General features: G+C 42.0%; 1 protein-coding gene across 3 annotated transcripts in view; it reads right to left on the bottom strand.

Annotated features, from left to right (window-relative positions):
• LOC148016482 (Protein kinase superfamily protein) overlaps nt 1-24,775 on the bottom strand; it is a 133,863-nt gene extending 109,088 nt beyond the window's left edge. For 2 of the 3 annotated variants that reach the window (XM_087663749.1, XM_087663751.1), the window contains exons 1-3: nt 24,435-24,774; nt 7,662-7,787; nt 7,337-7,394 (exon numbers count right to left, since the gene is read on the bottom strand). In XM_087663749.1, coding sequence (XP_087519875.1) covers nt 7,337-7,394; nt 7,662-7,787; nt 24,435-24,685 — 435 coding nt within the window. In that variant the 5' untranslated portion in view covers nt 24,686-24,774. Of the gene's footprint in view, nt 1-7,336; nt 7,395-7,661; nt 7,788-24,434 lie in introns of all 3 variants that reach the window. The other variant, XM_087663750.1, reaches the window with a different exon arrangement.
• Nucleotides 24,776-27,631: the final 2,856 nt, after the last annotated feature.

Raw genomic sequence — 27,631 nt, 5'->3', positions numbered from 1 at the left:
GTCATCCTTCTTTCTCCACCCCTTCTACTTCGAAGACACCCTTCCATCCTGGTCCATCCTCTTCCAATCCTTCAAAGGGTCCAGCCTGTCAAAAGATGACATACCAACAAGACAGTAGGGTTTGCGAGGAGGAACACAGAGTGAACTTGGCAACCATGGAGAAGAGAAGAGAAGAGAGAAGAAACTCTGATGAATGTAATTATGAAGTTTTGAATCATGGAGTGAATGTGATACAAGGGAACAAGGGTGGCATCGCACAAGGAAGATGATGAAACCACGAACCGCAATGTCCTCCTGAAGGGGTGTGAGGGGAGTGGAGAGGCTAGAGAGAAGAGGTGACGAACTAAATGAATCAACTGTAAGGAATGAATGACAGAGTGGCCTATAAATAGGCACAATCAGTCTAGGGTGGCGCCCCTTTTTGGGGCTGCAAACCCTAAACGCAAAACACAGAAACGCAAAAACACAAGCTGCAAGTGAAGAGTGAAGGGTTTCTCAACACAGCCAACAAAGCTAAAAGGTGTAATTATTGCCGGAAAATAGGGCATGACATCACTGAATGTCATAAGCGCATTGCATCAGAAAAGGAGTCCAGTCTTGCTCTTACACACGAGACCGCGAACTATTCTCAGTTTTAAGGATTATACTTTTTCCATTCAGTGTCAGTATAATCCCTCTATACATGATGCTTGTTTTTATATTACTAATGCAGCACAGCCCTTCAATACTTCATTGGCAAGCAGTGAAATGCGTATCGGTATCTTAAAGGCACCCAGAGTCTTGGCCTTCTCTACAAGGCTGATTCCTCACTCTCTTTATATGGATATTCTCATAATGATTGGGCTGGATGTTCAAATTCTTATATCTCTCATAGTGGCAATTGTTTCTTCTTGGGTACATCTCTTATTTCCTAGTTCAGCAAGAAACAAACTACGGTTGCTACTTCCAATTGTGAAGTTGAGTACAGAGCAGTGTTCACAACTACAGTGGAGTGTGTTTGGCTCCGTAAGTTACTTACATATCTTCATGTGCACCACAGACAACTCTAACACTTATCTACACTAACAGTCATAGTGCTTTGGCCATTGCATACAACCCAATATTCCATGCTTGCACAAAGCATATAGAAGTTCATTATTATTATGTTCATGAGCAGATGTCAGTTGGAGAAAGAGTTGCCTTACATACCCACTGAAAATAACTTGGCAAATCTTTTCACGAAAGCTCTTCCTCGACCAAATTTCTAGCCTTTTCAGCAAGCCTTGAACTTGATTCCATTTATTCCATGATATGTCATACTCTGTATTGTCATAGGTTGCTATATCCACTTGGATGAACTTGTACAACCATGACATGATGTTTCTTTTTATTTCTAGGATTCTTTGTAGGCCATCTCGTGAGCTATGCATTGATGCCCTTTGATTCAAGATCCAAGCTCCCTAGGCATTTAAATTGTCATTAAATGCAATTGTTACCCCTAGTGTCACTTAGCACTAAGTGACACTAGGGTTAGGGTTTATTTTAGGGTTTCATATTTTATTATTTAAAGGCACTTCATACCTCATTTAACACTAGTGTGACATTAGTCAATATGATTGCCTTGAGCGTTGTACTCTCTTTTACTCATTAATACATTGCTTCTCATTCATGATCGAGTATTATTGTGCATCGATTAATTCTTCATTCTCATTCATTTTCCATTAAATTAATCACACAATTGCTCCACGGTTGGGCCAAGACTTTCAAATGTAAAGAACTAGGTACACACACACTAAAGTGACACTTACTAAAGTGCCCAGGCTACACAAATTACATGGGTATTGCTCACAATTAATAAATTCTAACAATAGGTGATGTTAAGACTACAATTTGGTATTGGTACTCCTTTTGTGCTTCATGATGTATGTCATATCCCGATTTTGACTAAAAGTCTTATCTCAGTTGGACAGTTGGATGATGGCAGGTATCATATACCTTTAGGTGATTCTATATGGAAGATCACTCCTAGTAGTCTTTTTATTGCTAGAGATACCAAGGTTAGCAGCCTCTATCCCTTGCTGTCTTCGGGTCTGTTGACCATGTTTTCACTCTGACTAATCTTCCACGTGTATCTTTATGGCATCATCTCCTTGGGCACATGTCTTTGAAATAAATGAAAGTACTTACTCGCTTGCAGTATCTTCCACCTCTTGATTACTTATATTTTGATTCATGTGGTCATTGTCTTTATGGTAGACGGATACGTAACTCTCATAAAAAGCCTCGCTCTATGCGCATGGGTGAGCCTTTGGCTCTTCTCCATTCAGATGTTTATGGTCCCACGCCCTATCAGTCATTGGGTGGCGTAAAGTATTTTGTTACATTCATAGATGATTATTCACATAAGGTTTTGGCCTATCCTATTAAGAAAAAATCACATGTTTTTCCACTTAAGGTTTTAGCCTATCGTATTAACCAGAAATCACACGTTTTGCCTACATTTCAACACTTTCCCGCTATGGTTAAGAACTAGTCTTGGCATAGGCTGAAATGCCTATGATCTAACAATGGGGGTGAATATGTCTCTAAGGCATTTGAGCAACTCTGTGATGAGAGGGGTATTAAGCATCAATTGACTGCCCTATAGACCCCACCCCAAAATGGTGTTGCAAAGCACATGAATAGAACTATTTAGGAAAGAGTTCATAGTACACTTAGTCACGCATGCTTACCACAGTACTTTCAAGCTGAGGCAATGACTATTGATGTACATCTCATTAATAAATCCCCATGCATTGCTCTTGGTAGTAGAGTTACAGAGGAGCTATGGTCTAATAAACCTCCCTCGTATGCACACTTGTGAGTCTTTGGATATGAGGCTTTCTACCATATTCCCAAAAACAAGCATAATAAGTTGGATCCGAAGTCTATCAAATGCATCTTTCTTGGATATAGTCATGCAAGTGAGATGGGCTATCGCCTTTGGGATCCGCATGCTTGGAAGTTTATCTGCAACCATGATGTTATATTCCATGAGAAAAAGATGCATATGAGACCAAAGCAGGTAATTGGGATACACAGGGTCATCTTTCCTGATCAGCCTCCTATTACAGTCTAGCCAGTCCCAAATAGACAACTTGTTACAACTACTGATAATGTAGAAATATAGGATCTGTCTGTTATGCAAAATCGTGATGTTGGACAAAGAGGATAGACCGCATACGGCCCACAACCAACTTTGAGACACTCCACTAAAGCTTCACGTCCTCCTAATCGTTTTGAACCCTCTATGCAATATGTCATGGTGATAGACGTTGGTAAGCCTCTCACTTATGATAAGGCTATGTACAAAGGTGATAGTCACCCAGGGGAGAGGGCCATGCAGTCTGAGTATGATTTACCGTACAAAAACCATATATGGGATTCAATTCTTTTGCCCAATGTAAAACATGCATTGCCATGCAAGTGGGTATAGAAAGTTAAAGAGTAACTTGGTCTCCCCAAGCCAACATATAAGGCCAGATTGGTTGCTAAGGGTCTTAAGCAAGAAAAGGGAGTTGATTTTAATGAGATCTTCTCTCCTATGATCAAAGTAACTACCCTATGCTTGGTATTGGCGTTGGTTGCATAGATGGATTTGGACTTGTACTAGATGAATGTGAAAATGGCTTTTCTTCATGGGGACTTGTATGAGGACATTTAGATGCAGCAGTCTTAAGGGGTTTGAGGAAAAGGACAGGTAACACCTAGTATCTAAGCTCAGGAAGAGTCTTTATGGACTTGAGCAAGCACCTAGGGAATGGTACCATAAGTTTGATGTATTTATGCATTCATAGGGTTACTCCCATAGTGATATGGTTCCGTGTCTTTATATGAAGAAGGCCCGTGATGGTAGCCTTATCATTTTGGTGCTATATGTGAATGATATACTGATTGGGGATTAAAGGCCACATGTGCCTAGCCACCTATATTTACTTGTACTTACCGCCAACAAACTTGTATACTGCAAGTGACAACAACCAACATTACTGTCATTGTATTCTACTCCTAAAGGATTCTTTCCCTCTCGAGACAAATCATGTAGTATCTCTCTTGATGCTATCATAGCGATGACTTCTACCTTGCTCTTCTAGTCAATGCACTTTATCCTCATCTTCATCTCCATGGTCTTCAACACCACACGAAGACTGACCTCAAGCTACTCTTCCTACTTCAACATTGCCATCCAAGATTGAGAGGGGATTCCTACCATTCTTGGTATTCTATAGGTTTCAACACTTGTCTTTGACATCAACCTTCTCTGCTCGATGTATCTTCTCCTTTGCACTGCATGATTTCATTATCTTTGTAAAGGGTGCTTGGGGAAGTGAACAATTTTCCCACAATGGACATTGTCCAAGTGGCACCTGTTATTGCATGTACATTCTCATCAAGTAGCACACTACTATATTCATCTCATTGTGTAGAGCCCACTTGGGTGGATCTTGGGTTCTCTTCACCGATGGCTCTTCACTACCTTACTCCTCCGTCACCCTTTTCCTCGTCACATCAACATCCTTGTGATGTATTTGATCTAACCATCTCTTTTCATTTCTCCCCATGGAACATAATTACTTAAAAGAATGCAAACCATATGTATTCTCCACAAAAAAAAAAGTTTCAATGTGGTTCCATCCGCCTTTATAGGACTTCGTAGGTCACTGGGCAAACGATGAGCACCCTTTGTCCAATGCCCTATCCTCTCTAGGGTGACTACTTGAACTCCCTTGGTGAGATAACCATTGCCTCTATAGTCTTGGTAGGCACTCAACAACTGATGTGCACTCTTTGTCCGATGCCCTAGCTACTTTGGGGTGAAACGCCTTGGGGTAAACAAAACAAGCTTGAACTTTTCTTCCAATCCCTTTCTGGTTCCAATCTTGGGCTTGAGAGGGGGTGTTAAGCTAAAAATTCATTACCCATTTATTAGCTCTTTGAAACAGCCCCAAAACAGCAAATTACCAAAATTTTCATTAAACGGGGAGCAGTTTTAGAGAGTTTCTGCAAAACCCTAATTTCGGAAGATCCTTCCACACCTATGAATAGACTGGTGGCCCACATTTGAGACTGGTAGCCCACCATTGAGCCCCAATCCTATCTTGCAAGTTTCTGCCATCAGCTCTCTTCTACTAGTTGTCCAACCCCTAGTGACTACTACTACAATCTACAGCTATCGCCCAGCCTCCCACTGTTGCCGATGGTTAGCTTTCATTATCTACATTAGGTTGTTTTTATATTTTCACCACTTTTCTTCATCGACTGGTGGTTGTTGCATTTGGGATCCGTCTATCATGGATAATACACATCGACACCTCCTTCAGCCCACTCCCACAAGAGCCACTGATGACTATTAGATAGCTTTGGCCTTGATCATTCTGTACATTCTCTCATTCATTTACGGCATTCATTCATCCACACTTTAGAGTTCTCCCTCTTCTCTATTTGTGTTTCTGTTTTTGCATTTTGTGTTTAGGGTTTGAATTTTGCATGTCACTATCTAAGTCTTTGTGTTTCAATCATGACCGCACTTTCTGAGTTTCCTCATTGCAAACCCTAGCATATCTTCACAACCGCAGCCGTCTATTAGCTGGTGACTGCTGTCCAAGCTTGGAACAACATGCACTTACAGCTTTTCCACCCTTTGGAGCTGTGGTACAACCTCCCTTGCTGCCACCCAGCTGTCCACAACCATCAGACTGCTGCGTTTTGCTGAAGCCTGCTCTGCCTTGCTTGCCAAACACAAACCTGCATTTCACTGTCTACAGGGTCCATATTGCTGCCCTGTCATCATTTCTGCCTGCATTTGCACATTTCCAGCATGCAACTACTCGTCTGTCACATTGATCCACCAGCATCCACTATTGCATTTGCTGCTGCCAGACCCTCACATTATTCATTGTGTCATTGTCTCTATGTTAACCTAACCCTAATTGTGTCCTTTATCAATCTATGTGTTTTGTCATACGATTTTTTTTTGTGTTTTTTGTGTTATAGCATTTCTTTACACAATGCTCTATCTTAGCAAAGGGTAAAGAGTTTGCTGTTGGCAATGGTCTTGGCCAGCATGCAAGTGCCTTTTGAGGACATTGGGAAAGTTTAAGTCTTCGTGGCAGATCTAGTGAGTTTTGGAGATTGTTACTCACAATTGGGGAGAGCAATTGTGGCTTAGTGATTGGGCAGGGATAGATCAGATTGGGCAGGGCTAGACTGATCTATGGAGCCAATACAATAACAACTTGCTGGTTGGCATGTGCTAGTGACTGAAACACAAGGTTTCAGAGCTAAACTCAATTACTTTGTACTCAATTTGAATGGCTCTAGAAATCTAAAAGTAATACCCCAAGGGGTGCCAAGCTTTGGGACCAATCTGTCTTGTATTTGAGCAACAGCATTCCCCTTGTGTGAAGTGTTTTATTGCTGAAGGTGTCATTGGGTTAAGTGCTTTACAAGTTAACTTAAGTATCCCCCTTGCAAATCTGAAGGTTGGTTTCACCTCTATTGATGCCTTTCGGTTAGACAATTGCAATTTAAGGGTTTTTCAGCTGGGTACAACTCCAAAGTGATACTTGATGGTAGTAGATGCCAATCAAAGCAGGTTAGGTTGACAACTATGATCTTAGAAAGATTGAGTACAAAAAAGGCTCTTTTGGCAAATTACAGCATTTCTTAGTGTGAAGTGACTTGGAAGATGTATCACTAGAACAGAGTGCATGGCAGTTGTGGAAAAAGATAAAAAATCTCTATGACAAGAAAAGTCCAGCGAGTTAGATGTATTGGCTGAAGCAGCTTATGGATCTGCGCATGAAGGAGAATGTGACTATGTCTGCTCACTTGAGCCAGTTCTATGCTGTACTCAAGAACTTGACTTCGCAGAACATCACTTTTGCAGAGGATGTCGCTCCTCTTTTCTTGCTTGGTCCTCTTAATGAGTCATGGGATGTATTCTGCATTGTGCCTCTACTACTACCTTGAAATTATCTGATGTTGAGAGTGCTCTTCTATAGGAAGAGGTTAACTGTAAGAATTTGGATGCCTCTCGTGTGTCTCATGCTATGACAGTTAGAGGAAGGAATGATGGATATGGAAAGCATGGCAGTGGTAGTGGCCGTGGATGGGTCTCACCTAGATAAAGGAGAACTAAATGGTAGGAAACAACTGGTACAGATCACACATGCACGATAAGAAGCAGCATTGCAAAGTTTGGAAAAAGAAATATTTCTGAAAGCATTAAGGTGAATGATAAAAGAGTGCTGAATGCATGAACAAATAAACAGCAATCATTTATCAAAGGAGATATATAGAATAGAACAGACCAAACCTTCAAAATGACGCGTGTGCCAGATCTTTGACCACGACAAATGCGACCACTATAAAACCTGCATATGCACTGCCCACGTGAAGACAATGAGCCTCGAGCTAAATCCCCAAGCTGACACCTAAATCTACCAAATTACATGGAGTTCCATTTCTCAAGCTTGAGCAGCTTGCCATATTAGCATTCCCTCTGATCACTAAGACAGAACTCTAGGACATGCCTCAAATACTCTCATTTATCAATGAGTTGATAACACAACAATTGGCAAAGGTTCCCTATTAACTTGCATTAAAGATAGCAGGCCTCAGGCCAAGATTCCACACATTACCTGGTCTGCACACCACCCTCATCGAATTCCTGCCCACTCATCCGTTGGATGTCCCTTTGATCATATCCTGCCGGGATATTGCCTGAAAATTCTGGGTCCTGAAGCCCACCTCGAGGGGGGGTAAAACTGTGTTTATTAACAAAACAGATCAGGTATTTTCCGGCAGAGGCATGAAAAGTGTAGATACCTCGAAGATGAACTGCATGATTAAAGAGATTGCATACAGAGAACATACATACATACCTATACAAACACACACACTTTCTTTTTCTTTCTTTTGTAATTCCATATTACTATATGTGAGACTTTAAAAGGGGTGATAACCCACGACAAAAAATCAAAATAAAATAAATAAAAAACCTTGATCACTTCATAGGCCAAGGATAGAATTTATATTGGGAAATTATAAACCTGCTTCACTTAAGAGAAAAGACAGGTAAAAGTTTTCTTATTCAACTGTTTTCCAAGCACCAATAGTGCTTGGCTGTAAGCACCAATCAGTAATCAGATGTAAGATATCATTTTGCTCACTTCAATGATCATCATTCATTAGCTCACTAATGTACAAGGAGAATGGACTTCATGAAAAAGTCTAATAACTTGAAACCTATGGTGAAACACATCCATATGAGAAGTGCCTATATCACCAACATGGCTGCTATCATATAAAAATTACTGCAGTAAGTTTTGAAAGTAATTGTATGACTAGGATGACTTAGCTCCCCAGAATGCATGGTTTTCTTAAGTCCAAATTGTTCACAAAGCCCAAAATTTGACCCAAATGAAAATTTTCAACTATCCTCATAGCCGATATGAAAAACTGCTAAATAACTAGAATAATTTGTCAAATCTGTATGTTGGTAATCTTGTATGCAATTGCTAAGAAAGTCTATCCAAGAATGCTCTAGTGGCTGGGCAATTCCAAAGAAGATGTAGGATTGTCTCTTTAGCATGTGTGCATCCCTTCAGTCATTGACTTCTTCTGTCTTCCACTTTCTCTCTCCCACCCCCCTCATTGCAACTACCTACAGCAGGTGCAAGGGTTGCGCCTTATACAGCTTCCTTTCATTATTCAGCTGAGTTTCTCCTTTTCCCTCCAATCTTTCTCTCCTTGCTCATGTGTATCCTCTTCCAATGCCAACCTCACATGGTATCTTCGCCATACTCTCATCACGAGCTTGGTGCACTTTCAAACACTAGCCTTCAGACAGGTTGCAGATGAAAATATCACCCTAGCTATGTTTACTCTGCAGCCTCTGTCCAACCCTGTTCCAGCCCTTCACCTTGTTAATGGCAGCATGTTTCTGCCTTTCTTCAGCATTGCCTAGTTCCCCTAGCCCTGTGTTTTCAGATCCCTGCTGTTCATGAGTGCTGAGTGCCTACCTCTCTCCTGTTCAGGCTGTTTATTGCTGCACAGGCCTGTTCAAACCTGTGTTGTCCATGTCTACTGGAACTCCTCCCTTGTGGCATCTGTAAGAGGCTATGTCACCTGTGCATAGTGCTCCACAAACCTACAAAAGAACACTATCAATCCCAATGTGTGCATCTCCATTGCATCCTCAGGACAAGGCCAGTCCATGATTGCCTTGATCTTCTCAAGATCCATATAAATCACCCCTGCAGAAAGAATGTGTCCAAATAAGAGACCAACATCATGTAGAATTCCCATTTCTTCCTGTTCAAGAAAATATGATTCTCCCACAGCAACTATAGGAGTGATCATAATGCTTTCCTCAAGACTTACTATAGACCAAGATTAACATCTAGGAAAACATTACTGATCCCACTAACTGATCCAAAAACATACCTATCTGCAGCAAGGGAAACTTGTTGTTGACGATGTGCATTGAGTGCCATGTAATCCACACAAGCACAAGCTCCCATCCTTCTTTATCAACAAGACCAAAGTATCGAACAGGCTAGAGCTGTCCTAAATCAATCCCCCTCAAAAAGGTCCTCAATCTAATGACCAAAGCTCCTCCATCTCCTTGCTCATGCAATAGGGTACCTTCGAGGAGGGTTCCAGTCCAAGGACTAGCTTAATCCTATAATCCTCCGGATCGGGATGGGGAAAACTCTCAAGGTACCTCATCCAAGAAAAAGAATCAAACACTTGCAACAATGCCAAGCCTATCTTATCCACATCAACTTGCTGTGAAGAAGAAGAGGAAGCCTCCTTGTTGTGAACAATGCCAAGCCTGTCTCGTCCACATCAACTTGTTGAGAAACCCTTCACCTGCAGGTCGCGTTTTTGCGTTTCTACGTTTTGCGTTTAGGGTTTGCAACCCCAAAAAGGGGATCCATCCTAGATTGACTGTGCCTATTTATAGGCCACTCTCTCATTCATTCCTCACGGCTGATTCATTCAGTCCATCACCTCTTCTCTCCAGCCTCTCCACTACCCTCACACCCCTTCAAGAGGACATTGCGGTTCGTGATTCGTGGCTATCATCATCGTATTCCTTGTGCTACGGCACCCTTGTTCCCTTGTATCACATTCACCCCATGATTCAGAACTTCATCCTTCCATTCATCAGAGTTTCTTCTCTCTTCTCTTTTCTCTTCTCTTCTCCATGTTTGCCGAGTTCACTCCGTGTTCCTCCCCGCCAACCCTACTGCCTCGCTGGTAAGTCATCTTTTGATATGGTATCAGAGCTGGATTTGCTCAAACAGCGGCAAAGATCCTCCACTCCAATGAAGGCAAAGACTAGTGGCGGGTTTGGCATCCACTTTTCTTCTTCCGCTGCATCAAAATCTCGTTTTTGTAGGTTTTAAGTGTTTTCAGCTTGCTGCCCACAACCCTTTCGCGGAGGACATCGCAATCTCAACTGCCCCTTGCTGTTATCTACAGTCTAGCGCATGTTTCCAGCCTTCCACCGCAGTTTGCAGCTGTTTACAGCAGAACAGCTGTTGTTGATCACTGTCCATTCAGAAAACAATTTCGTTTGTGCAGATTTCAAGTATTTCAGCTTGCTGCCCACACCCCAAACGCGGAGGACATTGCAGTCCAAGCTGGCCATTACTGTCTACAACAATCTAGCACCTGTTTCCAGCCTATCACACACTTCGGAGCTGATTTCAGCATATTGACTGTGATGTTGCTGTCTTGCATGCGTTTTTAGTCTTTCTCTCTCCTGTTGCCTGCGTTTTTAGTATTTCTCTCTCTTACAGGCTGTCCTACCTGCGTTTTTAGTCTCTCCTGAAAGCTGTCCTGCCTGCGGTTTTAGTCTTTCTCTCTCCTCACCTGCGTTTTTCTACTGGTTGCAACCTCTTACTGTTGGTCACATCATCCTCCCACTGGCAGCTCACTTTCAACCCTTCCACTACCCTCCCCCCCCTTGAGGCGGACATTGCGGTTCGTGCTTCACACCACCCTCACACCCCTTGAGGCGGACATTGCGGTTTGTGGTTCATGGTGGCTGGCCTCTTCCTTCTTCAACAAGGCACACTAGTATCCATGGCTTCTTTACCAACAGATGACCAAACTATTGGGTGCTCCTACTGTGGCATCACCGGACACACCACCGATGCTTGCCGACTTCGACCTTTGCTCCCCACCCCCCTGAAGTATATGCGTCTTCCACCAGGCACTCCTTGTGCCACCTCTCCTTTTTGGGCCACGAAGATTGTTCTGAATCGGCTATCAGAGTACTATGCTCAAGGCAATAAGACGCATCGGATGCACACTAAGTCCTTTCGAGCACATGGAGGATCAATTGGCACTATGACCACCTGGAGATCGTCGCAATGCCAGCTGCAGTCTTCTCCCACTTATTTTCAGGTATTGTGGCTTCCACGACCTACGGATCTGCAGTCCGCTCCATCAAGAGACAGTGATTATTTGATACCATTTCCACTCCTTCGAGAGACAGTGGCTGCTCGACTCCTTGCTCTTCTTCGGCTACCCAGTCTGCTCCACTGAGAGACAGCGACTGTTGCCCACCTCTTGCTCATTCTGAGCCCCACCCTTCCCCACCCTTGACTACTCAGGTTCAAGAGGCTACCTCTAGGAGCTCTTCGGCACCCCAGATACCTTCTTCAGACGACCAGCGGCACTTCCTTCGTCATTAGACATTTCAGAGTCCGTGATCCATGAGTTTTTGGATTCCCTATCTACTTCAGAGGGAGATTCAGAGGGGAATGCTATTTCTTTGCCCTCAGAGGGGGCCTCTATTTCTTCTTCGACTTCAGCGGGGGCCCCTCCACCTCCCACCTCAGAGGGCAAACCTACTCCACATGAAGTTCTTCAGTGGGGGCTGTCTTTGACCAGTCATCTCTTCTACTGATACCCAAGATCTTTAAGTACCACCTAGATCGGGACCTCGGAGGTTCAACTACAACTTGGTAACAAGGCCTTCGTATTCTTTCCAACATGGATGCACGGAGCTAGTGGCTTCTCTCCCAAGATTGAGTTTTGGTTTCTCTAGTTCACTCTGTCTACTGTTCTTTACTGCAGGTTCCCTTTCCGGTGGAAATCTTGGATCTTAGGGATCCTCTACATCTTTCTCCTCCTCTTTTTCTTGCCTCGGTCACTTGGTCAGGATGGAGCCACCTCCCGAGATCGAGTAAGGGCATATCCTTATGGTTCTCGATACCACACAAAGTCCGACGTTCCTCCTATGCATTGCATGTTTCATCATCTTTGTACTAGGATGCTTGGGCAAGTGAACAATTTCCCCAGATGGGACACTATCCATGTGACACCTGCTGCATGAGCATTCTTCAGCATGTAGCCTTGCATCTCCACCTCACTCTTCTCTTGTTCCCCTTTTTGGGCCTGAGAGGGGGTGTTGAGAAACCCTTCACCTACAGTTTGCGTTTTTGCATTTCTGCGTTTTGCATTTAGGGTTTGCAACCCCAAAAAGGGGCGTCATCCTAGACTGATTGTGCCTATTTATAGGCCACTCTCTCATTCATTCCTCACGGCTGATTCATTCAGTCCGTCACCTCTTCTCTCCAGCCTCTCCACTACCCTCACACTCCTTCAGGAGGACATTGCGGTTCGTGGTTCATAGCTATCATCATCATCTTCCTTGTGCTACGGCACCCTTGTTCCCTTGTATCACATTCACTCCATGATTCAGAACTTCATCCTTCCATTCATCAGAGTTTCTTCTCTCTTCTCTTCTCTTCTCCACGTTTGCCAAGTTCACTCCGTGTTCCTCCCCGCCAACCCTATTGTCTTGTTGGTACGTCATCTTTTGACACAACTTGCTATGAAGAAGAAGAAGAAGAAAAAGAAGACTCCTCAAGCTCCTGAAGGTACGCCATCATAGCATGGCTGCCCTTGCAAACTACTTATTTTGCCTAAAGATGAGAAATAATTGCCACATATTGGACTTGAGCTGCAAAGGGTACAAGAGTGCCATGCAAGGTCCTCACCACCTACTAAGTCCCATCCCAAACAAGGACAAAGTGTAAGTGATGATCCACCAATCCCATGCGGTTATAGAGCCATGGCTACCCTAACATCAACATTGAGGAGAGGAACCACCTTCAAAGTATGACATGAGGACATGTATTTTAGCAAGCCTCACTTAACAAGTGGATTAATTTTTAATCACAATTTAAGTAAATGTTGCACATGTGAGGTGCTATTGAGATTAGTACAAATAAATGAGTCCAAGACCCGAGGGAATCAACGAGATGTCAAAGGCAAAAGTTGCAGTTAGTTATGTCGCATAGCTACTACGTGGTATCTAGTGTCAATTATTGGTCTAAGTCATTTATTTGGCCATAAGTGTCAGTTGATGACACTAGAGATGTGTTGTTTAATGGTACTTGACACCGTTCTCATTGTCAAAAATGACACAGGGACACTCGAAAGATGAAATGGCCTATGCAATTTAATTATTGGTTGGTTAACAAACTATTTTTTTGGGCACTATAAAAGTATTTTAATAATGTGGATAATGTTGGAAATTCAATTTAGAAGGCTATCACCTGGCAAAACTTGCCCATGAAAATTTGGGAAAGCTAAATTGAGGCTCAAGGGAGAAGGAAATCTCGTTTTTGGATTTTGAAGCTGTTGGAAAGAGAGGTTTGGTTGCTGCTCCCTGCTTTTGGGGCCATTTCTCAACCATTGGAAATCATTTTGGTAAAGCCAGTTGCATATTCTTAACGAGGGATCATGCCTGATGCACTTTGTCCTAAAGATTACAGCCTTGATGTTGATGAATCCATTTCGGGCTGGAAAACTGGATCAACAGCTCAATTTCACTAAATTCTTGCGACAAACCTCTGAATTTTCTCTCTCTATAGTATTCCCTCTCTTTATCCAAACATTTCCCAACTTTGCTCCAAGTTTTACAACAATCCAACCATTCAAGGTGGAGATTTTGGATAAATATCCGCTATAAATCCTAATTTACAACAAAAATTAGGGTTAAGCTATTGCCTCAAAAAGTGTGCCAGACATTGAAGACTCCAAGACCTAAATTATCCATGGCTGAAGGTGATTTTCAGCTGAAATCAAGTAGAAGACCAGCCAACCATCAAATTTGGGGCATTTCCACTCTTCCCAAAGGGGGTGAGGGCCAATAGATTGCCCAAATTAAGGGGCAAATCAGATTGAAGACTCACTGGCCACTTTCAATAGCAAGGGGAGTTTGGATTGCGAAAGGAATTGGCAGAATCCCATTGTAAATCAACTTCTACTTCAATAAAGCTAATGAAATAACGAAAGGGGCGCCAATTTTGGGGCCAACCAGGTGTCCATTGTCCAAAGATTAAGTAGGTAAATTTGTATTTTCAATTTTGCAATAAATGCTTGGTGGTATAATTAAGTTGTAATCAAGGAATTACCACCCATCCACTAAAGGAAGGCTGGTTTCATGGTTCCATTGCCGAAACAGCATCAAATCCTTTGAATTGGTGGCCTCATGGCACTTGATTGCAACTTGGGATCATTGCAATCTTGCTGAAATTGCTCTCAGCAGTGAATTACAGCAAGCATGTCTTCACATGGTGATACGAGATCAAGTGAAGAGGATGCATCACTCCTTGGTCATTCACGTGGTGAAGGGGAAAATCCAATGATTGATGTTGGACATGGTTCTCAACATGGACAGCAAGTTGAAAACGTGGGAAATGACCCAAATGTTGGCACTTCTATGCATCAAGAGGCTGATAATCAACAAGAAGCTGAAGAATTCAATGGTAGCTTCAAGGATCGAATGCAAATAGCAGTAAAACTCTTTGCTGAATTGGCAAAGGATCCCCACTTTACTTGATTCTTGAACACTCCAAGGAAGGATAGAAAAGGCAAAGAAAAAAAGACCTCTTCTAAAGGTTTGGGAGAGTCAGAAGAACAGAAGAAGATGCCTAAGCCTTCTTTGGAAGAGCCCAAAAAGCTTGATGACCACAAACAATTGATACCCGTTGAACAAGAAGTGCAAATGCAAAGGCTTGTGGTCAATCACAAGTGGTCAAGAGAAGAAACCAAGGGAAGTTGCACGTTCAATTGTATGGGATAAAAATGATGATAAGGCTCAAGCTATTATCAAGCTCGAACTTAATAATAGCTACATTCATCATGTTGATGATTGTGAAACCTCTTACGCGACATGGGATCGATTAGAAACCCTATTTGGAGCTCATTCAAAATCCTCCAAATACGGTTTATTGATTGAATTTTTTAGGCTCGACGTGCAAAGTAATACCTCACTTGCAACTCATTTGAATTATATGGAAAGCTTGTTGACACAGCTTGCAGGGATCAACTTGAAGATGGATGAAGACATTTGCATTGGAGTGCTTCTCAAGAGTCTTCCATTTGAGTTTGATAATGTGTCTACCACGTTAATCAACATGCTAAAGCCAAAACTTGTGGACATCAAAGCCTCTATCTTGGAAGAGGAAAAGAAGATCAAGAACAAGGGAGAAACAAGCATCCCAAGAGGAGACCAACAACTCCTCTATGTGAAAGGGAAGAAGAGCATAGTCTGTGATTTTTGTAAGAAAACTGGGCATATTGAGAAATTTTGCTATGCTAAGAAAAGGTCGCAAAGAGCATATGTTGCTACAGTCAAAGAAGATGAGGATAACATTGAAGAAGAAGGAGAAGAAGAACCCCAAGAACAAAAGGATAGGACTCACCAGTCCCTCTTTTGTTGCTCATTTTCTGATAGACTTTTCTAAGTTTAAAATGTGGACTTGCCTAATGTTCCCACCATAAGCTCCTATACTCCTCATGTAACCTCTGCACACTACAACCTCTACACACTTAGTGAGGCCTTGTAACAGCCTGTAGCTTTGTATGGTTGGTTTTTCCATGTCTACACTTAGCAAGGTTCTACTCACGACAATCTCTATATACTTAGTGTCTTTTCTCGTTGTGATTGAGGAGGGGTGTTGAGAAATGTGCAATCACATCCACCATAGCCTCTTTGTTTGCAACAAACAAGGCAAAGAAACAAACTGCAAATAAAGCCTTAGACTAGGTCATGTATGCATAGTTTATTAAAACTGTGGTTGGTGATTACCATGGTCCCTTTCCACTTTTTTCCACCTACCAATACCACCTACTGTAAGCCTATAAAAGGCACTCATCCCACACTCATTCTATCAGTCATTATCATTCAGTTGTACTTGCATTATGATTGGATAATATTAGTTGTTCTTCTTTGTCAATGCTTCTGCTTCATTATGATTGTCTATTTGCTCATCAGTGATCCTCCATAGCATGCATTCTCAATATTCTAACATATTCATGCAAATGTAAGCATGGGACAGCAAGGATACTTTGGTGGAGGTACCATTTTTCTTGCTGCGATTGGACAAGCACTACCTCCAGGAATGCATGGCACAAATCCCTATGGTATGCAGCAGCCAATGCATGGCTCACAATACCCAATGTATCTAGGTAATGCAAGAGGGATGCATAATCCCGTGTATAGCACCATAGGCATGATGCCCAGGGGGCAAAGTGGGCCATATGGACATATATCTACACCCCCAAGGACTGTTGGAGCGCAAGGATTTGGTGTTGGTCATGCAAGTGCATCTGCTAGTTGAACGTGAATACTAAATACTAAAATCTGAAGCAAAGTATGGCCAAGAGTGAGTAAGCGTGCACAAGAGTGAGTGTCAGATGTATCACACTCAGAAGGCCTTACTCTCTCAAAGAAAATATACATGACTATAACAGCTGCAGCCTATACATAGGCAATGACAATAGCCAGGTCAGCCTGCAAAAAATGGCCAATTTGCTACCTGAAATGTGTGCCTACCTGTCCTTCTAGTCTGACTGCCTACTAGCCACCCATTTGATCCTAAGATCTATTGAGAATGGCTGAGAAATGCTCAGATATTTTGAGAAATTACTGGAGAAGGTGAGAGAAAGCCAACATGAGAGAGAAATATGATCTTCGCGAGAGAACCCTAAAATTTGCATGTGTGACAGTTCATGTGTGAGTCTGTGCAGGCAGAGGCTAGGGACATTATTTAGGATATTAAGGCATTTTTATTTGTGTCATTTTATGGTCATATTGAGCATTTATTGCCGGTCGACCTGATCATTTTGAGAACATATTTTTATCATATTTATTCAGGCTCTTCCTCCTCAGTCATTCTGTCACTCATCATCACTTGTGGAGCTCTGCTTGTTGGGAGAGGAGCCAGTGCCGGTGCCCATGCAGCCAGCAACTCACTCTTGTATGCGATTGTCTCGTGTGGGATATATGAATTCCATTTCCCAGGCATACATCTGAGTTCTCATCTGTATTGTGTTCTTCAATGTCCTTTCCCTTTCTCTTTTGTCTTGTGTTTCAGCAGTTTATTACAGCATATGTTTACGCTTCCATTGCTACTCCACTTCTGACATGGTATCAGATTTCAGGATCTATGCTCCTGCTGTGTTTTATTTGCTGATTTCAGGACTGTTTTGACCATTGCTGATCAGGCGACTGCTACTCCAACCAGCCAACCTGTTTTTCCTGCGTTTTTGCTGACGTCAGCATCTATACAGCCTGCGTTTTTCCATTGCTACTCCACTTCTGACATGGTATCAGATTTCAGGATCTATGCTCCTGCTGTGTTTTCTTTGTTGATTTCATGACTGTTTTGACCATTGCTGATCAGGCGACTGCTACTCCAACCAGTCAACCTGTTTTTCCTGCGTTTTTGCTGACGTCGGCATCTGTACAGCCTGCATCGGCCCCTCTACTGCCTATGTGTCAATTCCAGCCTGCGGTTTGGTGTCTCTGCATCTCCTCCTGACTGGATGACTGCATTATCAAGGCGTTTTTACTGTTTCACGCAGTTTCTAGCTTTTTTTTTAAGCTTTTCACAACTAATTTCGTCTTGTTTTTGTCAAAATTTGGTGGATAATGCATATGAACTCTCATTTTCTGCAGTCTGAGCTCGTGGTTTGGCTCTGTTCCCTCTCCAAATACCTTCTTTTCTCTACTTCTCTTCTACATCCTCTCCAGATGGCTCCTCCGTGCACATCCACTAATGATACGCTACATGGAGATTCTAGTGAGGCTTTTGCAGCTTCAGAGAGGGGTTCGAAGAAGACGAAGTCGAAGACCCAGTGTTATCACTGTGGGAAGAAAGGTCATTTACGAAAGGACTGCAAAGAGTTAGCGGCTTCCAAGAAGACAAAGGAAAAGAAGACGAAGCCGGATGTGGACTCCTCCAACGAGTCATCATCTGCCTCCGACTCACACTCCAATCCTCCGACCAAGGAGAAGTCCAAGGTGCGGAAAGGATCAACTTCTACGGATCACAGGAAGGGATTGATGGCCCCTTCCTCAATTGCTTTCTAGTGGTAATCACAGCATCCCTCTCGACACTCCAGTACTAGAGAGGGAGTGTGAGAGGGTGTTGAGGTAGAGCAATCTCGCCTCATCTATACATGTATACAGATGCACAAGATCCAGAGAGGAACTTCCCTGACGCATTGACTGAAGTTTGGCACGTTCAAATCCTGGAGCTAGGATTAGCATCTAGGTTCATGATGGGTTGTTTCATTGACAGAGAGCGGGTTTGGTTCCTAGTCATAAGCTCACATGAGGGGACACTTTGGTGGTTTGGCCAAAGGCAAGGAATCCATGGTCACCTATGTTCCAAAGGCATTTTTGACAGGATGGTCATGTATGCTATTGCACAATATTGGGACAAACACAAAGATATGCTATAATCTTCTCTATTTTCAAGAGTTGGTACCATCGACATCGACATCACATTCTCACTGAGGCACCTTGGTGGTGGCTTGATCACCCATTGCTTGGGTATCCATGGTTCTACTTGGTGGTTCTATGTTGTATGGTTTATGATTAATTCTCATTGTACCATTGTATTGTATCAAATCACCCATGATCTGAAAGAGCGTGTTAACAAATATGTCAGCCCTTGGCCATCCGCCACATCCAGGATCTGAGAGGGGGTGTTAGCAGTCATGTTTGTCATGCCTTGTCATCTCCTTCCTGTGAGCCTCATTCTAAGTCAAACGAGAACTTTAGGAGCTCTGACATGTCTATCACTTGTTTAGATGGAGGAGGTAGCTCGTTCTAGAGCACTCAGTTTATTGCATTTTAGTGCATTTTCTCCTCCAGTCGGGATTTCATGTGCATTTTACTTTGCATTTTTCAGCCTGCCTCACCTACCGAACATTGTCCACCCTTTCCAATATTTTTTTGGCATTTTTACTAGCATTAAATGCTGGTCAACCATATTTTTTGCCCCAAATTTCAGGTCGACCAAGTTTTGGGATTTCTCGCTATTTATAGCCATTTTCCACTTGGCAGTCAATTACATTATCATCTTTCCTCCTTCCTTGGCAGGTGCACTCCAACTCCGTCTTAAATGTTGCCGTCATCATCAGCCTGATTCGCTGCCCTCACTAATGCTGTGGGCTGCATGCAAGGACTGGTCAATCCTCCTATATTCAGCATTTGTTCCTTGTTCAGTGCAGGTTTCTTTTCTTCTTCTCTTGCAAATTTTCTCTCTCTTCCTCTGTGTTCGAGTTCCTTCTTCTGTTGCACACTCTCATAGATAGTGTTGAATCATATAGGAAAAAGCTTGTGATGTAAAAAGATGACTACATTGAGAACCATTTTGGGCTTGGTGGCAAGCAGAAGATATGGAGCTCATACAGATAGATGTAAAGAATGCATTCTCACATGGTGATCTGCATGAAGATATATATATGCAGCAGCCTGAAGGGTTTGTGGCAAAAGGGAAAGAGAATATGCTATGTAAACTCAAAAGGAGTTTGTATGGGCTAAAACAAGCACCAAGAGAATGGTATCATAAGTTTGACACATTTATGCAATCTCAAGGTTTTCATAGAAGTCAAGTGGATCACTGCTTGTACACCAAGAAGGCAGCAGATTGCGCATGCAAGGAGGCTTTATGGCTTTCATGTCTGGTGGGAAAGCTTGGCATTACAGAGTTACCTGTTCTCCATTGTGATAGTCAGAGTCTAATCCCATCTTTCATGCAAAGACGAAGCACATATAGGTGAAGTATCACTTCATTAGAGATGTACTTGACAGCAAGAGTATTGAGCTTATCAAAGTGCATACAAATGATAATCCTGCAAATCTTCTCACAAAGGGTCTTCCAGCAAAGCGGTTTGCTCATTGCCGACCCATGATGGGAGTTGGATAGGTATATGTATTTCAGCTTTGTACATACCTAGACTTAGCTGATTCTTTTCTCCTCTTAAGGCACATTGCCTTTAGGTGGAAGATTGTTGGGAATAAAGGGTCATCGTGCCTTTTATATGTGCATGGGTGTGAACACACCCTTAGCACATTTGTACTTTCATATATATCTATCTAAAACCTAAAGAGGTACACTAGTCTTTTGTACCGAACATCAAGTGTCGTGCTCACTCTCTCTCACTCTCTACTGCTCTCTACTCTCTGTGTTATCCATCGCGTTCACTCTAGCTCTGTCAGGCTCAGGCTCCAACACGCACATTTATACTTTCATATATATCTATCTAAAACCTAAAGAGGTACACACAAAAGATTGTACCCAAGAACATCGTACATCTCTCTCTCTGACTCTCTCCACTCATTGTGCCTTTTATATGTGCACGGGTGTGAACACACCCTTAGCACATTTATACTTCCATATATATCTATCTAAAACATAAAGAGCTACACTAGTCTTTTGTACCAAACATCAAGTGTCGTGCTCACACTCTCTCACTCTCTACTCTCTGTGTGGGTTATCCGTCGCGTTCACTCTCAGCCTCGTCAGGCTCAGGCTCCAACAAGCACTTTCATATATATCTATCTAAAACCTAAAGAGGTACATACAAAAGATTGTACCCAAGAACATCGTGCATCTCTCTCTTTGACTCTCACTCTCTACTCTTGCTCACATTTTGCTCTCTACCTAACATTTTCATCGCAGGACATTGCATCACCGCTGCGCATCGCTCACTTCACCTTGCACGACCAAAGGGAAAAGTTGGAACCATCCAACTTGTCTTCCTTTGGAAAGGAAGGGAGTATGGGCACCTGTATCGAGGGAATCAAGGAAGGCATATGGACATCTGAAGCAGTCTTTGCCAATGGAGCCATCACGGTAGATGAAACCCTTTGAGATACATGGACTGAAAAAGGACGAATACGAGGAGACTCCTCACGGCATCAAAACTCCTGATAATCCCGTCTCTGCTCAAAGGAATGATGAGAAAGATGCTCATCCTCTGAGTCATCAAAGCTTGAAAACTAGTAAGACATCTTCCGAATCTGCAAACACCAAAGAATCTGCAACAAACAGTCACAATGAAGCCACTAATGCCTGAAAGACACAGGAAGTGTTGTCGCTTGCCAGAAGAGGAGATGGATGATGTCACTTGGCTCCAGATGATGACGCCTCTGCCCTTGATGATAAGAATGACTGCAAAACAGCTGCGTTTGATGCAAATGCAAGCAAATGCCTCCAAGCAAAATGTCGCCTAGTCTTCCAGGGGTGTTGAATACCAAATATAAGTACAAAAGGCTGCATTTCAGCCTTGGATGCACCGCCAGAAGCTGGAAGAGGTAGATGAAGGCTGCAATTGATGGTGAACCTCCGTGCTCTCAGTTAGGCGATGATACCATATGAGAGTGCGCAACAGAAGAAGAAACACGAACACAGAGGGGGGGGGGGGGAGAGAGAGAGAGAGAGAGAGAGAGAGAGAGAGAGAGAGAGCAGAAAATGAAGGAAGAAAATCTGCACTGACTTGTGGACTGATCAATCCCTGCACGTAGCTTGAAGCATCGGTGAGGGCACCAAATCAAGCTGGAGATAATGGCAGCAACTGTCAAAGTGGGAACGCAGGAGAGTGTGCTGGAATCTGCAAAAGAAGTGAAGAAGACTGACAAGGGGCAACTATAAATAGCCCCCCATCATCAAAACTAGCCGACTTGCCCAAATATGGGCCAACATACGACATATGGGCCGACATACCCATAATATGGGCCGACATATGGGTGGTTGTCCGACCTGCCCATAATATGGGCCGACTATACACAAAACGAGCACAAGAAATGCCAGAGCTTCTCTCTCTCTTGCCAGACTCTAACAAGAGCTCACAACCAAGAGATGACAGACTGGCAAAGAAAGAAGACACGCTAACAAGAATAAGTTGTTGTGAATTGCATCTTCTTTTGCGAAGTGTTCAAAGGACATTGTTTTGGTTTTTTTAATTTGTCATTTTAAGAAAAAGCTTATCAATTGATTCTTATGGAATATTCAAAGTAATTGTTTAGATTGATATTATGAACAAAGAATGTTTTCCTAGCCAATGATGATAGGTCGGTTGCCTTAATTATGTATTCTTAAAATGTTAATAAGAAGCATCGCATTAGACCTTCCCCAAGGCTAGTTGTGGAACCCTACACCAAGGGGCTTGGTTTTACCACTTTGGAGATTGGGATTAGCAAGAGGTCACTCCATAGGAAGGATGTTAGGTCTTTTTCTTCCACATTGAGAGGGAATGGCCTTCTCTTGAGAGTGACAAGATATTGATTCATTTTGCTTCATAAACATTCATTATTTTTACATTGTATCATTATCCACATCCTTTGGATAACTATGATTGTAAAAGGACACTTGGACAATGAACAATTTCCCTATGAGGACATTGTCCAAGTGGCACCATTACATAGCATTTTGTATGAGCGTGATGATGTACATTGTCTCTTACATAACCCCATGCATTAGCATTCTATTCTTGTAAACTTGCATATATGTGCAATTATCCCTTTTCAATCTTTTGAAATGGTTGAGTTTGGATCCACCATATTCGTGGCAACTCACATGGCAATCTCCTAGAGCAATCCCCCTTTGCTATCATTTCTCTTTCTTGCTTCACCGTATGCCCTCCATAGCATTCTTCGTCACCGACACCCAATGGTGGTCGAGCTAGCTTCTCTATTTTATAAAGAGTCTTGAGTCTGACTCTTCCTTTTTCCCCCTTGAACCATCAATTACTCAAAAGCACAAAAACTAATTGACAAATAAACACTTGATGTTAAATCACATCAAGGTTAAAAGCCCTTCCATCGACCCAAAAAAAAAAAAAGCAATGTCTGTTGTGGTTCCATCCGCCTTTGCAGGTCCTAGTAGACCATTGGGCAGCTAATGTGCACCCTTTGTCTAATGCCTTGGCCTCTCTTGGGTGATCACTTGGGCTCCCTTGGTGAGATAACCATCACCTCTATAGTCTTGGTAAGTCACTGGACAGCCGACGACGTGCACCCTTTGCCCAATGCCTTGACTACTATGGGGTGGGACACCTTTGGAAAACGAAAAGAAAATATGGGCTTGTGCTAGTACAGTCCCTTCCTAGTTTGAATTTTGTACCGAAGAGTGAGTGTTGAGCTGAAAATACACTAGCTTCTTTAAAACAGCCCCCTTGATCGGCCTTCTACTGCTGTCCACCATCCTTGTCAGCCTGGCAACTACTGTACCAGCCTGTATTTGCTGACATATCACCTCCTGGAGCTGCCATACAGCTTTCCCTACTGTCACCCTATGCTTACATCAATATTTATGCTGTGTTTGCACCTATCTACTGCCATAATACTGAAAATGCAGCCTCAGACTGCTACATTTTGACCTAGATGTTGCCACCTTGACTGCTGCTGCCCAGACACAGCTCAATAATCCAACTTCACGCAGCTGTGTTTGCTGCTGCCAAACACATCCGAAGGCTGCCTGCTACGTGTCAAGATCCACCCTCACTCCATTCATCCATCATTCAGCCAACCCTCATTTTTCTCTCATCCCCCTACTTCCCTCTCGTGCCCACAATGGCAATCAGTGCTGCATGTTGGGACTAGCTATTGCAACCTTCTATCATTTAGTCTTTAGTCAGTTTGTCTCTTCTTTCTCTTGCATTTCTTTTAGTCTCCTTCTCTATTCACTCCCTGATCACTTTTCTTTCCACTGTGCAATCTCACATTGTCATAGTCATTTTTGCAGGTCTGTATATTTATGTGCTACATAGTCATAGTCATTTTTGTACGTGTGTGTATTGTTCATTCGAACATGCATACAGTCATGTTCATGCAGGTATATATAGTCCTTGCTTTGATGGACTGTCTCCTTTATGAACTGATGAAATAATGAGAGTACGCCAAGGGAAGGCCCAGGGCCCGATGGTGGAACACGGAAAGCGTGTCTATATAGCACACCCACACAGCTTAAAATCAGACAAATATTTTGATTATGCCCGTTTAGAAAACATAAGAGCTGGTGTTTCTTCCTCTCTCCTTCGTGTGGAAGAGAGCAAAAACTCACGAGTCACAGGGGGGATCTTACCTCTTGACATTCATGTAGCCATACGTTCCCAACAGTCTCTGCACCTCGAAATCATCTGGGCTGCAGATTTCGATGCTGTTGATGACGGTCGGGTGGCGAGAAGGAAGTGACCGAGTCTTCTGAGTGGCCTTGAAAGAGCTCCATTTGGTGGAAACCCACGAGCCTGACTGAAAGAAGACGCCAGCAGAGGAGCCCAATTGATGATACCCAACACCAACACTTCCAACGGAAGGCAGAACCAGGGCTGCCATCGCGGGGCGGAAGGCTCACCACTCTCTCCACCTTCACAATATCATCATCATCGTCATCGTATCTTAACCAATTAAGTGGGGAAAAGAAAAATGGAATGAAAATGCTTTTTAAACAAGGTGATGGAATCGCAAGGCCTCCTTTCATGAAGTATTGTAGGCAAGGAGGTAAGGGAAAGGGGCCACTTTAGTAATAGATATTGGCCTGGCCCTTAATTTGTTCAAATTGTTGGAAAATCAATAGTGCAACAATGGAGTTGGCTTCGCATCGATTGTCTAGACTTGCAAGCAAAAAATCAGTCAATCTCATTCACTTCACACCCTTCTCATAGGCGTCGATTTGCATTTTTGTGTTGTGAAAAAGGCCCATTGAAATGAGGTAGTCTAAGGCCTTCAAAAAAATCAATGATGATACGATTCTATAACGGGCTTACATCCATCCTCCACCAATCGAAAGGCCCCACCTCATCACTTTCCAATCGAGACACATCTAAAATTGTCCTTAAATTGATGTCGATCTGCCTTAAAAAATCGTCATTGATTTAAGGGCCATCACTTTTCCAACCCCCTTTACCCTATATACAATCTTATCAGGGCCATTTAAGTAATGAATGAATCCCACAACACTAATTCAATCCTTCGATAGGGAATTTTTGAGCATCAACTAATAGCTTGTAATCTTATGTAGAGTTTGATAGTTCGAATTAGAAGGAATTATACTTCGAGATTGGGCACGAGTTATTCGACTAAAATTATTACATCATCTTGATGTTTCAATTGTACATTTGCTTTGTTTTAGCCAAGGGTTGAATTTTTAAAGAGGTGGCTAAAGTAGACTTTCTCAAAAGGTATTCTCCTTGCCTGTTGCTTATGAATGATTGTATTTGCTTACTCATTGCCTCATTATTAATCTACTAGATCATTGATTGGTTGTGTATGCATTGTGTTATAAAGGATATGTGGAAGGATCAAATTCACTTTCCAATTCAAAAGCAAGAGCTAGTTATCGAGAATGGCAACTAAAGAGATGTCTTCTTCATTCATATCAATTCAAGCTTGAATTATATGCAAGCTATATCTCGCTGATTTCCTTTTGTGCTTTGTGTGATTTCTATTTCTTGGGATTTTGTTCAATTCCTGTGTTATTTTGAACTTCTAATTTTGCAACAACAATGACAAGATTGTGGTATGTTGCTAATCCTGCTCCATGTGAATCAAACTACTATTTTGTTCTCCTTATATTTTGAAATGCTTAGAATTGGAATTCCATAAATATAGATGGTTTCTAAAATGATCCAATTGCATTGAATTGCATTAAGTATTTATATATGCTAGAGATGTATCGCTTAAACAACTTCTTGTATTTTTCAATTGGGAGGTGTATTTGTGATATTCTATTTGCTCTTCACAATTGAAATTGTGTTATTCAATTGTTCAAGCTTATTGATTATAGTACATTATTTAATGTCTTTTCAATCATTGTTTGGTTCTCAAAGGATAACATTGTACTTGCACAATAAGAAAGCACAACGTTACACTAATGTTAGAACATTGTGCATGCATGGTTCATCTATTTGCTAGATTAGGACATGTTTATGAAGCAATAAGATTTGTTGCAATGATGGAGTGTCCTCCATGCCAAGCCATTTTAATGCCCTTGCTAGATTAGGACATGTTTATGAAGCAATAAGATTTGCTGCAATGATGGAGTGTCCTCCATGCTAAACCATTTTAATGCCCTTGCTTATTGTGGAGTAAATCCATATGGGATTTGCTTATTGAGAATGGTCTTCACTTGCTTGTACTTGATAGTAGGAATGGAGTAGTTACTATTATCCATGTCATTTTACTAATTGAAGACAACATTCTCCTACCTTATCAAAGGCTTCACTAGTGCAATACACCATAAGGGTGCCAATTTCTTAATCAAGATATCGGATAATATTCAAAGGACTTAGATTGTGAAACCTATACAAACAATCCAATGATGAATTTGGCTAACATGATAGTAATATATTGGCTTCTCCTCAAACTATCAAAATCATTGTTAAATATAATCCCCTATCTAGATCTAATGGAGGCAATTCATCCTAGATATTTCAAATGCCTTTATCTATTAATAGACATTCCATTCTTCTCTCTTTGAATCTTTACCATGTTGTAAGTATATCCTAGATACTATAAAGCAATGTGGATGTATCCCCAATTGGTCTTCCCGAAGTCATTGGTCCTTCTCTTATGATATTATACTCATCATATTCATCTTAAGATGAATCGTGTTAATTTGATGAAGCAATTATGATAATCACTTACTTTAACAATTGACAAAAGCAATCAGATTAAGTTAAAAGGTGGAGTAAGAGTAGTAGCACAAGTAGAAGCAAGAGAGAAGGATGAGCTATAGAGGTTCAAGCAAGAAAGAGCAAGACGGTGTGTGGGAATACCAACGGTCACAATGTCTAACCTCCCTTTCCTTATTATATTATCATAGAAAGAATAAAGAATAAAATGATAGTGATGGGCAGTTGCCATACAGTGTACAAAGTGTGCAGGTAATAAGTACAAGTAAATGTAGGTAGCTAGGCACAAGAAGCCTTTAACTCCCAACAACCTACCTCCCACTTAAAGGTGAATGTGTTTAAGTATGGAGAAAACAAGAAAATATAACAAAGTATAATGTGTATATAGAAGTATAATAGGATGACGAATAAATTCATCTCATTGTATGTCCATCATCTTCTTAAGGAAGGCATAATGTTCAACTAAGAGACTTTTGGTGAGCAGATCTACAAGATTCTCATCACTCAAGATCTTGACAAGCTCTCTCTGCTTACCCGCAATCACCTCTCTAATGAAGTGAAAACAAACATCAATGTGCTTGGTCTTCATATGAGAAATTGGATTACATGCCAACTAAATAGCATTCATAGAGTTTGAGTGCAATGTAGG

This window comes from Lygodium microphyllum, chromosome 23, assembly GCF_053477565.2.
Source record: "Lygodium microphyllum isolate KBCC chromosome 23, Lygodium_microphyllum_v1.1.10, whole genome shotgun sequence".
In the NCBI taxonomy this organism is placed as follows: domain Eukaryota; kingdom Viridiplantae; phylum Streptophyta; class Polypodiopsida; order Schizaeales; family Lygodiaceae; genus Lygodium; species Lygodium microphyllum.
This window is presented reverse-complemented; position numbering and strand designations above follow the sequence as displayed.